The 15,170-nt window shown below is 38.3% G+C and overlaps 1 protein-coding gene across 4 annotated transcripts in view; it reads left to right on the top strand.

Moving 5' to 3' along the window:
• ATG7 (autophagy related 7) overlaps positions 1 to 12,245 on the top strand; it is a 104,088-nt gene extending 91,843 nt beyond the window's left edge. For 3 of the 4 annotated variants that reach the window (XM_032698613.1, XM_032698614.1, XM_032698616.1), the window contains 2 exons: positions 3,420 to 3,488; positions 10,030 to 12,245. In XM_032698613.1, the coding sequence (XP_032554504.1) occupies positions 3,420 to 3,488; positions 10,030 to 10,062 (102 nt within the window). In that variant the 3' untranslated portion in view covers positions 10,063 to 12,245. The remainder of the gene's footprint in view (positions 1 to 3,419; positions 3,489 to 10,029) is intronic. The other variant, XM_032698615.1, reaches the window with a different exon arrangement.
• The last annotated feature ends 2,925 nt before the right edge of the window (positions 12,246 to 15,170 follow it).

Raw genomic sequence — 15,170 nt, 5'->3', positions numbered from 1 at the left:
CTTGTAAGCTTTGCTCTAGCACATCTGCCATGTCCCCAGCATTCCCGAGCCTCCTGTTCCTGTGACACCAGGGAAGTGCTGCAACAGGGCTTTGCTAATCCTGACTGGACTTGAAATAACAGGATTGGTTTGTACCAGATAGACTAGTTTGCAGGGGGCTATGTGTATTTCTCTTCTTTTTCAAAGCACTGGGTTGCAAATTATGAAGTGCAACAGAATGGGTGGGATTTGGAATTGATCAAGAATTTGCTGCACTCCAAGAAACCAATTGCTGGTCGTGCTGTCTTCTGACAGCTTTGTGCTACCAGTCTGCAAAAAGGTTCACCCACCATAAGCAGCTTTTTAAAAGATTGCTTTCTTACTGGGAATGAAAAACCAACAGCAGAGCAAGTGGGCTTCCACTTTGTTACAGCAGGTCCAGCAGGACAGATAAAGGAAGGGAATATGAGGGAATTAAATAAGGAGACTTGATAGTTAGGACACAACTGTTTGCAAACCATCTGCTAGCCCAACAGATTTTGAAATTCTTTGGTCAAAAGCAATTTCAAAGCAATTTTGAAAAAGGTTTACAGAATCCAGAGTCATGCAAGACCCTCCAAGCCCAAAATGTCTGCACAGGATCATCAGAATTCTTGTTTGTTCAGTTGTTTCTGTATTAATGGAAGTTTTACAGAAATAAATCTGACACTTGGACATATTTTCAGCTGAATCTGGGTAGAATTGAAGCACTGTTACCTAAGTCACTGCATGAGGTTTGAGTGAAGCTGAGGCTGCCTCTTTTATTTAGAAAATTGTTAATGTATGGGCATAACAAATGTACTTGTAGGGGTCTGTTACTGCTGATGCACCTTCTGCTTTTTCATGTTAGTTTTCTGTCCATTTGAAACAAAACTAAACCTTAAATCTGATCTGCCTGCTGTATTTCTAGAACATCATTACCTTACCTGTAATAACTAAATTTTTACCTACCTGTGCTTTTATACCAATGCTTTTCTGGGTAATAGTTATTTTTATATTATTTGATAAACATAATGGGGAAAGTGACAGGTATTATTATAATAATAATCATAGAGGAAACTGGCATGTAATATTTTAATAAATATTTATTTTAATAAAGCATTCATTAAAATAATCTATAAAATATGCAATTATACTGTATAAAGTATTTTTCTTTCCCAAGTTTTTGAACTATCTAACATGAAATAAATCTGATATTCCGTTATCTTTTGTGCATTTAATACTGCCAACCATGTTCCTTTATTCATTTAGTTTCAACTTGTGTCTTCCGAGATAATTTTTCTAACTATATGAAAAGCATTCTTTCTGCGTAAGAGGAGAGAGGAGAGAGTTTTCCATAACTTCTGGATGCCTTCTCCACAAGATAGAAATGTTGTGCATACACCACAAGTATCTCCATGGAAGCAATGATGAGATTACTGAGGTCACTGGATATATCAAAACTTTAATGAATTAATATTTTGATGGCTTTTCAAGTTTTTTATTACTTATGTGTTGCGGACAGTGCAGGAGAGGGTCTGTTTACAGTAAAGATGTGTACAAAATACACATGTAAGATGACATAACGGCATATGGGAAATGTGTTGGTTTTTTCTGCGAAATGTTATTTTCTGATAATGGGAATTGAGCTGGAAAGGATCCCTACTATTGGAATAATGCACATCTTGCTTGCCTTTGCCAGCTACGCTTTGTGAAGGTGCGGTGTGGTTGATCCAACAGGAACATGCCATAGGTGTAGGATTGAAACGTGACCCGTGTCTGAGTTGGGGGACCTTCCAATAATACTTTTTATTATTATGGGATTCTCTGTCTCCTCTGAAAATGTTCTGTGCTCTTTAATCACTCAGTACAGCTTCAAGGATTTCTGTTGACCTTTTTTGTCCTTCTAGAATTTGGGGGGTTTTTTTGAAAAGAAGAGGGAGATTTTCCCAGTTCTGGAGGGTATTCATCTGGCAGTCTCCTTTTGTGATATGATCTGCAAAGGCCAATCTTAGTTCCTTCTCCCACCCAAAATCTGTCTCCATGTGGGATGATGGATGTTCACACAGGCTGTCGGAGCTCACCTCCAGCAGTGTGTCCCCTGTCTGACCAGGCAGATGGTTACGATTGGAGTTGCTTTTGAATATAAGGGTTATCTGGTTTTTGGGTGAATAGAACTGTGCCTTTATAGCTCAGCAGCTTTAAACTGTTGGAAGGACTGGAAGTAGATGAGTGTGCTGTTCCTGCCAGGAAGGTGTTGCTCTGTCAGCTATGGGCAGGGGCTATAAAGAAGCATGAGGAGGTGGACGAGGAGGAGGAGGACATATTTATGGATATGTGGTGGGTATGGGCTAATCTGATAAAAATGATCCTTGTTTCAAGAGATGATTTAATCTTATGTTTGGATATAAAGTAAAACACTGGAGCAGGATTTTTAGAGAGACTGTGAAATCACAGAAATATTTAAAATTCAGCTGAACAAACCATTCTATGAATCTATGGTGATTCTATTCATAGGACCCTGAGCAACTTGATTTAGTTGGTCCTGCTTTGAGGGAAGGGATGGACAAAATGATTTCCAGAAGTACCCTCCAGTTGAGCTTGGTCTCTGATTCTGTGATCCCATGTTAGAACACTGAGTGTACCTTAAATACCATGTTCTATAATCTCTTTATTGTTTCTGAATTATTTCTGCAATTCACTTGAAAAGTTCCTGTAGGTAAACTGCTGCTTATTTTTAATCAGTAACTATCAACTGTTTGTTTGTGGGTCACCTGAGAGCTCATTTACAGGCCTTAGACAGCAGTTCTGCATCACCTGTGAATTAAAAAGATGCAGTGGAACATGGCAAGCTATTGATTTACAGCAGAACAAATAAAGTCTGTGCAGTTGGAATGGCATAGACTCAGGTGTATAAATTGTGTTAATTGTTGTGAAAGATCCATTTATGTTTACAATCCAGATTTCCTGTACAAGGGTGCACAACCCTTAAAAGTATATGTGCTTTTACATGTACATTGTCAGGTTTTTTGCAGGGTTTATAAATGTGATGAAAATAGACTTACACACAGCTTTATTTTTATTGGAAAACCTGGACACATCAAAGGAGGAAGATGATAGAAGAATTTGAATATATACTTTTATATACTATAATGTTTAATTTTCATTTCAGTCAAAGGGTTTATGTCAGATCTAATCATTACTATGACAATATTTACATTAATTGTGGCTTCCTTCAAACAACTGTTCTTTTTGGATAGTTGCCTTTTGGTGGTAGTAAAATGAAGTTTAAAATCCTACACAAAATAAAATAATGGCAGTCATCAAAAGTGCTTGTGGGGGTGTGTTTGTTTTCACACTAGTTTGTTTTCAGTTTTTAAGAGCCTGAAGAAAAGATTGAAGAGTAGAAACTATCCTCTTAGGTACAGTCATTCCAACAACTCAAGTACTATGCCCTGAAAATGGCCTTTTCAGCTCTAAAGCACTTTAAGATGAGAGAAATTGGTTTTGTGTTTGCTGCTTCTGTTTTTTTTTTCTTTTTTTCCTTGTAAAACAAGGAACAATGGAAGGAAGTGTGTCTGAGCCATTCTTATACCAGAAAAACCATAGTGTGCATTTTTTGTATGTTTTTTTGTTGTATTGTTTCGTTAACTGTTAGTCATGTTAAAACAAAATTCTTTTTATGAATGTTTTCATATAATATTCGGATGAATATCTGGGAAAGCTGCAATAAAACTAGAAGGTACTAAATACTATCTAGTGCTGTTATTTGTGTATCTGTTTGGAACGTATTACTGGAGATATGAAAAAGGCTTTCTAGCTAAAAGTTTATTTGTAAATAAATACTTTCTTTACTGTTTACTTACCTTTTTTCAGTTTGTTCTTAAAAATAGCTTTCAAAGTGTTTGGTACCTTGAGATGCTAGTTCTATAAGATATTTAGGCAAAGGTCTGGTTTCAGGTGTGTGAGCTAAACTCAGGTGCTCAGGAGCTTCCTTCATCTGCCTTTTGCCCACCTGTTGCTCAAATGTAGGTGGGTCACACAAAGCCCATCTTGGAAAAGGATATTTTCAGAGAAAGACTCTGATCCCTCTTTCCCAGGCTCCTGGAAAACTGGTGCTGGATAAAAAGGATGCAAAAATGGATAAAGAGTAAAGGGACAGCAAATAAACCTCAAGGCATTGATAGAATGGAGAACATCAGAGGAAGCAAGAAAGCAAGGAAATGTCCTGGAGGGCAATGTCAGGATTCTTAAGCAAACTGCAGCTACCAGGATAGAAATCAGGAGGGTTGTTTTGAGAGGGTAACACTTGAGTTTTGTATGAAAAGTGAGACCACTCATGGATGGAGCTCTGAGTAACCTGATCTATTGGAGGGTGTCCCTGCCCACGGCAGAGGGCTGGAACGAAGTTTTTAAGGTCCCTTCCAACCCAAACCATTCTGTGATTCTAAGTATTGTACATCAATTAAAAAAAATTGCGTGCAAGAGGAACTTGAAGAATTGTTGCTGTTGACTGCGATCAAAATGAGAATGTCCCAACACCTTGATAAACTGTGGTTATGGGGTGAAAGTTTAGAATTTTGGAAAGACTGTAAGGGTAAATCAAACATCAGTCAGGGGCACCATCATTGGAAAAAAAGATATGAAGTTGATGGATTTGATTTTATTGCAAGATAGTAAACCATTCAGACAGGAAAGCCTTTGAGGGGAGAGACAGAAAAGCAGAACTTGTGGAGGTACTAGGAATGCCAGGAATTTGGCAGCCAGGTCAACTAGCTAGGATAGGACCATTGCGTAAAGGGATCTGGAGAAATTATCCACTCTTTTCTCTACCTGATATTTGAATAAAGCAGCTTGAAGAAAGAAATGCAGTTTTTCTAGACCTTGAGTTTTACCTTTTTTTTAAGTTTAATTTGTTTCTGTGCATTTAAGTTTGCAATTTGTGTGTCAATGGAAGTAAAAAGTATCTCATGGATAGTTCTTCAGATTATAGCCAAAGCTGACTCTAGCTGTAGTTTAATTATACAAAGTTAGAAGCCAGTTCTGAAAAAAACAAACATGGGGGAACTACTGTGATAGTTGTAGGATAAGGTCTTGCACTGGGAGCACAGGTGGATCCTTGTTTTAAGTGCATCCCTTTGGTTCTTAGACAGTGAATGTACCTGACCGTGGAGTCAGTACATTCTGACAACCTGAGCAGGCTCTGACATGCAGCCAGGTCTAAATTCTGAACAAAGGAAAATGCTCCTGTTGGTCTAGAGCACTCTTCATGTTGTTTGTTCATTTATGGCCTTTTTTTTTTTTTTCCTGTGGGAAAGGGGGATGGGGAAGGAATTGTTGAATATGCAAAATGCTTGAAGTGTTCTGGGTTTCGGCAAGATGAAGGGTAATGCTCACTGTGCAGCCCAAGATGAAAGGAGCGTGCTGAACTTCATAATTATCCCCCTCGGTCTATACTGTAAAGTCTGAAAAAGTTGCAGGTTAGAACCTGCAGGTATTTAATGAATTTCAAGGTGCAATTTCATTTTTTGGGCATTCCTGAAAGATGCAGCCAGTAGACCAAGAAGAACATGGAACAGGTCACGTGAGGTGTGTTCGTGCAGCCTGCTCTGTGCAGTTCGTTTCTAGTACAAGTACATTTAACCACCCATGCATAAACTGTAAAGTAATTTAGGCTGCCCAAAGTTCTGATGTATTGTCTTTGTGGTAGAGCATAGAACAAGAACATGTTTAACCCCATATCTATCAGAAAGCTCACATTTTATAACTATAAAATAATTTAGTTGCTTTAAATTTAAACAGATGCTCGAATATATTCTTTTTTTCATTAAATTTCCTGTTTGTTTCTAGGTCACAGACTAAGATTTGATAAGCCTTAATTGATCTGGGAAACCGTGTGTTCTCATGATACTCAGCTGTGCTGTTTGATTGATGTAACATTTAATTTTCAGCCTTTGCCTCTGCCCATGAATTTTACTCTTTACTCCTCACCATATCTGAAGCATTTATTAACGTAGTAAACACTGTGGTTTACATAATAAAACTATTCCAGATCCTACTAACCAGAATGTTTTGGTACATGGGCATGTAAATTTATCTCAGTTGTGTGTAGAAAATAGTACGTGTAGGGGTTGTTTGTTTGTTTGGCAGTTTGGAGGCAAGAAACTTTTAAGAATCCCCTAAAGGTGCATTTATATTTCTTGCAAGTTTGTTTATAAGATCAGCAGTTGTTATCTGTTTGAATCACATATGTTAATTCTAAGATGCAAAGCCACTACCTGCCTCAGTAGGTGAACACCAATTTTGAAACCGTAGTGGAAGTTCAGTTGCAGGTACCAGGTGTTACTGTTGTATGGAAGAAATGCAAAACTCTCTATTCAGGGGGATTTATTGGACGCTACAGTCTGGAACTGTGTAAAATCAGTCAGTGGGAACTTGTGAACAGTTAATACACAGGGCTTTCCCCCCCCCCCCCTACTCTTCCTATTACTTAGGAAAATAATGCTTGTAACTTCAAGAAAACAAGTGTGGGAATTCTACTCTTATCCTGAATAGGCATAATTTGTATGTGAAATTTAAGAACTTCTACAAAGAATTTTGAATATAAAAGCACATATTTGAAGAAACAGGTGCATTCAGATAATCTGCCCAGAATTGTGCAGACTGGGGTGGGGTTGACAGCTGGTTTATTATCTTGCCATTTTGTGACTTCTCCTGTCGTTGCCTGTAGCTGTGTTTGGGTTTGACTCACCAGGTATGCTCAGGACAGAGAAATGAGAACAAAATCCAGATTAACAGCTTGGTTTGGATATCAGATTCTTGCCATGACAGTCATTTTAGGTGTTAGTTTTCATGGCTTTCTGTATTTCATTATTTCCCCTCTTAAAAGGTTCACTTTACATAGTCATAGTCTATTATAGCTTAAATGTCTTTCATGAAACATATAGTTGCTTTTAGTTAAGAGCCTGTGGTAATTTAGCTGTCACTATTGACATCTCACACAACTTCCTTTGCACAATACCCTTTAGCTTTTCTTGAAGTTAATTTGCAGTTGTTAACGTCTATATTGAATTTTTCCCTTTTGTTTCATGGTTTCTCTTCCCTCTGCATGTCATTTATTAAGGTACCTCTACTTTGTTCTTTATGAACCATGGTAAAATTTGACACACAATGCTGTGTCCCAGTCCTGGAAGTGTCCAAGGCCAGGTTGGACAGGGCTTGGAGCAACCTGGGCTAGTGGAAGGTGTCCCTGCCCATGGCAGGGGTATGGAACAAGATGACCTTTAAGGTCACTTCCAACCCAAACCATTCTATGGTTTGATGGTTCTGACTGCTCTGATAGTTGGATGAAGTGTAAACTGTCTTATAAAACTGTCTGTTCTCCTGGAGGTGAAATAATAGCATAGTTTTCAAACATTTAAAAAAAAATCCTCCTCAGTCCAAGATGTTTGAGTAGTGGTTAAATACCTGTGAACATCTGTTGCAGTTGTTTTGCAAATATTTTTTTTTTGTTAAAAGCCTCCTAGAAAAGAGCTGTGCTTGATAGGAGAGAATTTAATTGTCATTCTTTTCACTTCTTTTAATGAGCCTGTATTCCTAATAGGCTGTGGATTTGTTTGGGCTGTCAGGTTCCCTGGGCCCTCCAAGGGTTGCCTGTCGTACACCAGCAAACTCAGGGAAGCACTTTGTGCCCTCTAGTTCCGAGAAAAGCCCTGGCAGTGCCATTGGAGCTGCTGGCTGGGTTGGGCAGGGTTGAGCAGCTCTGTCGAGCAGCACTGCACGGGAGACAGGGAGAGCAAAACAGCTCTTCAGGCTTTGCAGGAATCATGGAGCTGCCAGTTCCTGCATGGAAGGATTTGCCTATCACAAAATTACTGATGTAGCTGGTACCTGAACAGCCTTTCTCTCTACAAAACAAATAACCCAAGAGGGAGTGTGCTCTCCTGCTCACCCCCACTGCTTGGATCAGGGCGATGATGCGACGGCTTGGAGTGGAGGAGCTGGATCCACTCCCTGGGGATCTCTTGTGGAGATAAAGGAGGCTTTTTAGGGCTGTCAGTTGGCTCCTTTCACTTTGCCTTTGAATCACCTCATGGTGTATTTTTAAAAGTATTTGTTGTACTGCTGTGCCTGAGGTGTGTTTGTCAAGGTTGCAGTCTATGGGCTTTGTTTCCAGGAGATTGGAGTAGGCCAGACAAAGAGGGACTATCTGTCCAAACTTGGGATTTCTGCTTTTCTCTGGCTTGAATCATACCATAAACACTATTTAAAGATTTTGGGTTTTGTATTTATTTTCCACATCCTTGACCCTGACTGGTGAGCTGGACATTTGTGTTTGCCTTGGCAAGCTCCAAGCTGCTCATCTAGGGCAGGATGAAAACTTTTTTTTTTCCTTTTGTAAACAGACTGTTCCTTCAGTATTTTCCATAAGGATTTACACCACCATTTTGCAACGCTTCTAGGAATCAAGAAACTCTCGCCATTCGGAGTTTTCATTTTACACAGCTTGGAGCAAAGCAGTGAAATGTTTGATTTTATGTTTTCCAAGTTTGGATTTGAAGAGCTTTTTTCAGAATGTTTTTTAATTCCAGAAATGCTACGGTTTTTTTCTCAAAGAGATTTCTTAAAGCTAAAGGTCAATAGGCTTTGTTGCCTGTCTAGAAACAGGGCTATTTGTATTCTTTATTGGTCTGTCCAGTGCAATGAGAACAGTGCCCCATTGTCCCAGGCACTGTATACATGTAAAATACTGCTTTGTGCCCTGAAGAATTTACAGCCTAAATAACTTCACATTCTGTTATGGGGGGTTTTTCTGATATATTTTAGTGGTCAGGATGTAAAATGAGAGAATAACTCAGCTGGCAATTTTATGCCAACACACAAGTTATGTTTTGGAACAAATTAACTAAATTTCATTTTCCCAGGGACACAGGGCTGCTGGATTTGTCAGGTGAGGGACTTCCTCCTCTTCTGAAAGCTCTGTGCTCTAGAAATTGCATTCTTCGTACTCAGAAAGACTTGTCATGGTACTCCAGCAGTATTGCAGATAATTTGGGCAAGTTTGAAATGCCCCAAGTCACAGATGAAGTTTTATGTATTATAAACTTAGTATTATGATATTTTTAAGTCCAACTCAAAGCTGAGTACCCATGTTAGTCCTGAGCCTAAGCCTGCCAAGTGGAAGGGGAGGGTATTTGCCAGGAGCTAAACCTCTGAAAAATCATAGTCTCTTAAGTGCCCCCCTGTTTCTCTAGAAGAAGAAGCTTGTGCTATATATTCGGAATACATTACTCCCCCCAGAATAGTTCTGCTAGCAAGTCCCTGTATTTTCCCTCAGATCTGCTGCCTGGGAACTGCTCTGAATTTCCAGCATTTACCTTAGTGTGTTCACAAGGGTACCAGATTCCTTGATGGTCTATGCAAATACTCATTTCTTTCCCCCATCAACCTCTTACCGAACAAGGGCAAGTTGGAAAGTAAAAGTACAATCCTGTTGTACTGCAGAAAAAAATCTGTAGTTTTTAATTTTTTTAAACAATAGAAAAGTACAAATTTCCATATAGCTTCTTGTCTTTAAGCTGCTGTTTATGAGATTGATATTTGAGTGTAAAGTGAAGTATGGGATGTCTTGAAATTTTTCTGCAATATTTAGTAGATTATGCTGGTTATTAAAAGTTATTACTCACATTAAGTATGTGCCAATGAGTCAGCAAACCGAAACAAAATGTCTGGTTTTTGGTCTAAGTCTTACTGTAAATGATTCTAAATAGCAAATAGCTGAAGTGACAAATGCTGAAAATTATATGTTTAAAAATATCCCAAGATGACAAATAATTAATGGTGTGTAGGTTGTTAACAGAACAGAAAAACACTGAATTTTATGGAAAGCTCCATTGGTGCTAGTTAACAGTTCATAAAATGCTATTTATTCTTCCTTTTAAAGTAATTTAAATAGTAATTTGAATTTATAAAAGTATATTAAAAGCATATTTCAAGTCCACAGACTAAAATTACACTTCCTTTTTGTTGCAGATCTGGGACATGAGTGATGATGAAACAATCTGAAATCAACTGGATAAGGAAGAGGATGACCTGGACTGCAACCCTGCCTTTATCTGTTACCTGAGAAGTTAATGATTGCTTACCCATTCTGACTGCTGCAAATACAAATATAATCCACATTTTGACATTAATAACTTCACCTTAAAAGCAGTCTGTTATGGACAGAACTCTCCACGTTTTCATTTTTATTTCGTAAATAACTAAAGCAGTGTGGTTATGTTTAAACTCGGTCTTCTTTTTTTTTTTTTTGTTAGTTTCTAAATATGGCTTATATAAAATACACTGCTTAAATAAGGTGGAGGTTTATTTGTCCCAGGTTTTATTTTGCTTGTCAGTGGACACGTGGAAGCAGCATGTCTTTTTTCATCTTTCCCAGATTTGTGCCCCTTTAGTTGGAATCTGTTGTTAAGACTGAGCATGTTCTGCTACTGGGAATGAAACTTCATCTTTAAAGGAGGGTGGGAGTGGGGAAGAACCCACACCTCCTGCTTCCACCACATTGCTTTTGTCTCCAGGCACATATTTAGAGTACAGTTGTTCTTGATGTGTCAGTGCAGGTGTTATTCTCTGTAAAGATCTCATCATTTCATGCTATGGCAACAATGTAATTTGACTTATTTTGCACAGAAAAGACCAGAATGCAATTTTTATGATGATGAAGCTTTCTTGAAGTTCAGAGAAGGCTCTGTTAATATAGTAAAAAAAAAAAAGTGTTTTAGGGGGTGGATCACTGATTCAGTCAAAACTTCTAGAAAAATACTTAAATGAAATAAGAAATTGGTTTTCTGACTTTGCTGTTCTTGGATGTGGACCTCCAGTAATTTATAAGTGTTAAAAAAGGACAATTGTGAGATTTTTTTTTTTTGATTCATTTAAGTCTTTCCATTTTTACAGCATCAAGAATGGTTCCAGAGATTATGGCTGAGCACAAACAGTAGTTTGAGAATCCTCAAGTTTAACAGATAACTTGAGGAAAAGGACTTTTAAAATATCAAAGTAAATTACTACAAAATTGAATCTATTGCTTTTATCATGGAATAGGTTTTAGAAGGATATTTGAAATCTCTTTTATAGCTTTATATTGCGGGGTTTATGGGCTAACTCACTAAGAAAAAATGCAAATCGCCTTATCTGCCAAGCAGTCTCTATTTCCCATATATATTATGAAAAGTAGTTGCTCAATCCAATTATTTAGGTCCTTAAAATAAGCTCTGAATATTTTTTGTAGAGAATTTCACAGCTTCTCTCTATGCCACATCAGAAGTTCATTCAGGTCAAGGATATCTGAAACTCCCATATTCTGACCGTAAAAGAAGATTTATTGAAACGTGCTGGGGTTCGCACCAAGTGTCTAAATTAGCAATTATTTATACTTATTTTAACTATCATATTCATATATTTACATGATTTTTCATGTAGTGTAGCATCTAGTTTAATTAACTTTATTGTAATATAAAAATATATATTAATGCAATATATTTTTGAAAGGCTAGTAATGATAGCAATTTTGGAGGTCAGGCACTGAACACTGAGATTGATAACATTCCATGTAAATTTTTAAAGCTGTTTGTTAAATTGTATAATTAGTTTGGAGCTCAAATGACTCCCATGTTGTTATCGATGCCATTGTCCAGCTGGAACCATGGATTGGTGGCAGGGTAGTTTAAAGGGAATAATCTGCTTTTTTTGTCTTTTGGAGTTACTGACCCTCGGAGCGTGAATGTCTTTGCTGAATCTGGTTATCTAAAACCTGAAAGCTGAATCTGATAAACATCAATAATTATTTCAAATGTCTGAAACTCTGCTTATCCTGTTAAAGTTACCTTGTAGCTTTTCATTGGAAGTATCTGTTTAAGTGCAGAAGAAGGCAGGAAGGTTCAAAACTCAGGGTTAATGTAATGTTTCCTTACCTCTGTATTTTCAGTAACATACAGCTCTCTGAGACTGAGCTGTTTCCTGCACATATGCTCCCCAGATGTCTCTGATGTTCAAAAACACTTCAGTTGGACTTGGAATAACTTCCGTTTTCTAACTATAATGTTGTTTTCTTTCTCCTTGTGGACCAGAATTCCTCTTATTTTGCTTTTACTCAGTTTCTAGGCATTTACTGAGTGAGAAATTGTGAGAATCCATTCAAATGAATGAATGCACATTCACATACTATTAGCAGATAAACACATTTACTTGCTGGCTTGTATGCACTTAATGACAGGATTTCAGCACAGTCCTCAGCTCCAGTTATTGCTGGTTAATGGAAGAAGCTAAATTTTCCCTTTCTTCATGAAGGAGGTAGGATTTTAATGTTATTTGTGCTGCCATGACGTCAGTGAAGAACCCAAACTCATACTTTTGCTGTAGAACCCAACGGCTACTGTGGCTTTTCAGGTGTAAAACAAATCTGTTGGGAAGAGGGAATGAGTAGTCTCAGAGGAACCTACTCATCTTCCTAAACTATCTAACAGAAATGTAATGGCATTATAGGACTGTGGGGGTGGGAACTGTGACACCTACATATCTCATCTGGGACCATTTAATACTGTTAGTAGAAGAGCACAGATCTCAGTGGAAAGCTGTTGATGCCGCCTTTGTACTTGAGTATTAAAGAAACTCATGGAATTATATCCTCTCTTTTGATGTCACACTTGTGCTGACTGGAATTTTTCTTCAGTGTCACCCCTTCGTCGTGTTTGCTGGCTGGAGTTTGGATTTTGTTACATGAATGTGCAACATTCACTGAAGTGAGGAACTTGAGATTCTGTGTGAGACTTTTCTTCCTTAAAACCCCCACTTGCTCTCATCCTTGCTTTCACAATCTGCTGTGTCATAGTCTGTCAATCAGGAATAAATTTCCCTTAGGCCTTTGCCCTTTATGTCCTATGTAAATGGTCCCACACCATTAGGTCCAGGAGAATCATGGCCAGTACCTGCTTCAGCCCACACAAGAATCTGCTCATGGAGCGTGAGTAGTTTGGGTCTTAAGCCTTCAACACTGGGCTCTGTAAGGGAGAAAAGGCACAAATTTGAAAATTTCACTTAGATCCATGAAAAAAGATTCATGATAGCAGAGACAGGTTGGTTGAGAAAGTCATCAGGGAGTGGGACCACAGGAGTTCTACTCCTGGGAAGCTGATGACGCCCAAGAGCTAAGCAGATATTCTGCTTCAGTAGAAGTCAACAGCACAACAGGCATTTTGTCATGACAAAGAAAAATGTAGGGACTGCTCGGGCCTTAATATCATTGAGCTTGGAAAAATGCTTTTTCCTTCCTTATATTCTGTATGGCTTCAGTATTGTGTCTTCAGAGAAGTCTTCAGAGAAGTGATATAAACTAAAATTTCTGTTTTCTCATCTTTGATATTCTTATCTCACTTTCTGTATGTCCCTGCCCATGACAGGGGGGGTTGGGACTAGATGATATTTAAGATCCCTTCCAACCCCTTAGAACTATGATTCTAATTCTGTTTCTTTGTATAAAATTTGGCTGTTCACCTTAAATATATGCATCAGAATTATTAGCAAAATGTAGTAATTCTCCCATATATGAGCACTCTATTTTACTTTCTCACTTGTGCTCTCATAGATAACTTTTACTGAAAGGGGTATTATGTATTTCTGAACTTTGCACAGTAGAATCATAGTACTTGTTTCTCCCTCTTCCTGAATTAATTCTTCCTAAATGTATGTTAACTAATGTAATTATTATTGCTGATGGAATCATAGAATCATTTGGTTGGAAAAGACCTTTAAGATCATCAAATCCAGCTGTTGCCCCAGCACTGCACTGGGACCATGTTGGGCCATGAAGAGTTCACCCAGTTCCTGACTCCCTGTTGAGTTTTCTTTCACTTTTTCAAGTCACATCGTAAAACCAGTGGAATTCTGAGGTTTGACTTTGCCATCCAGAATTCTCATTAAGGCCAGTAATGTGTGAGGTCACTGAGCTGCTGATACCAACTTTTCTGATGGTGATCAAGAACAACTGTGTATGTTTCTTACAGAGTCCTGGAGAGGTGTGACAGAATCCACGAGGTTATTTTATATAGTTCCTTATGCAACATGGTAAACTTTAGCTGACTTCCTAAGAAACAGTCTGGAAGATATCTTGAGCCTGTTACTATTTTTCTTCTGAATCTTTTGACGTGGCTTCATTAATTCCTTTTCTCTTTTTTTTTTTTAATTAATTTTCAGTGCAGATGATGTGCTTCTGCATATTCTAAGTTTCAGAAGAATGAAACTTTCCCTCAAGAGGGTGTTATGCACCTTTTCTCTCTTAAAGTACATGGATTAATTGTTTTAAAAGACAAAAATACTACACTACAAGGACTTTGGACTGTCCCACCCTGGCAGCGTGTAAATTCCTAACCTGTGAAAAACCTGCCTACCTGTCCCATTTCAGTTCCAGCTCTCCTTCCCCTGCAGCTGCCTGGACCTCTGCTAGACCTTAACAGTGTGTAAAAATACTGTGGCACCACACAGGTAATGCATTAGGTTTGAAAATAATCTAGACCGGCCCTCTCTATTGCCGCTTCAGCTTTCCAGTGTAATGATTTCTGAAAAGTTCACTTACTTATCTGTGCAGCACTTGACATGTTTGGAATTAAAAACTATAACCGTTTGTTGACATTGGTTTTTTTCCTCATTTCACTTTTATTGATACCCTTTTGTCCCCTACTACTGACAGTACTTGGCAAAGAATATCTATGGGTTTATTGTCAATTATCCTGGGTCAAACTGTTGTTCCAACCTGGGGTTTTTTTGCAGTATTCAAATCATGTCACGATAACCCAAGTGGGCTGTGGCTTGTGCTCATTTCTCCTCAGTACAGGAGCTGACAGTCAGAAATCCACATTCTTCCACCAGCCAGCAATTCTATCCAGGTCGTAGTGAAGTCTCTGGCATGAGTCACTTGAGGATTTTAACCTGGCCAAGGAGGTTGGCACAGGGAAGAAGAACTGAAGCTCCTCCCCAAAGAATTAATAGCAATACTCTCCAACAGCAATGATGTTAAGTACCTTAAGGTATTCCATGTCTTAGGGCAGCAATTGTTTCACCTAATTCCCCAGCCCAGATGATCTCACCCCAGGGTAAGCATGCAGATGACTACTCCAACC

The sequence above is a fragment of the Chiroxiphia lanceolata genome, chromosome 11 (assembly GCF_009829145.1).
Source record: "Chiroxiphia lanceolata isolate bChiLan1 chromosome 11, bChiLan1.pri, whole genome shotgun sequence".
NCBI classification, from domain to species: domain Eukaryota; kingdom Metazoa; phylum Chordata; class Aves; order Passeriformes; family Pipridae; genus Chiroxiphia; species Chiroxiphia lanceolata.
The sequence above is the reverse complement of the archived record's forward strand: the minus strand, read 5'-3'. Positions and strand labels throughout refer to the sequence as shown.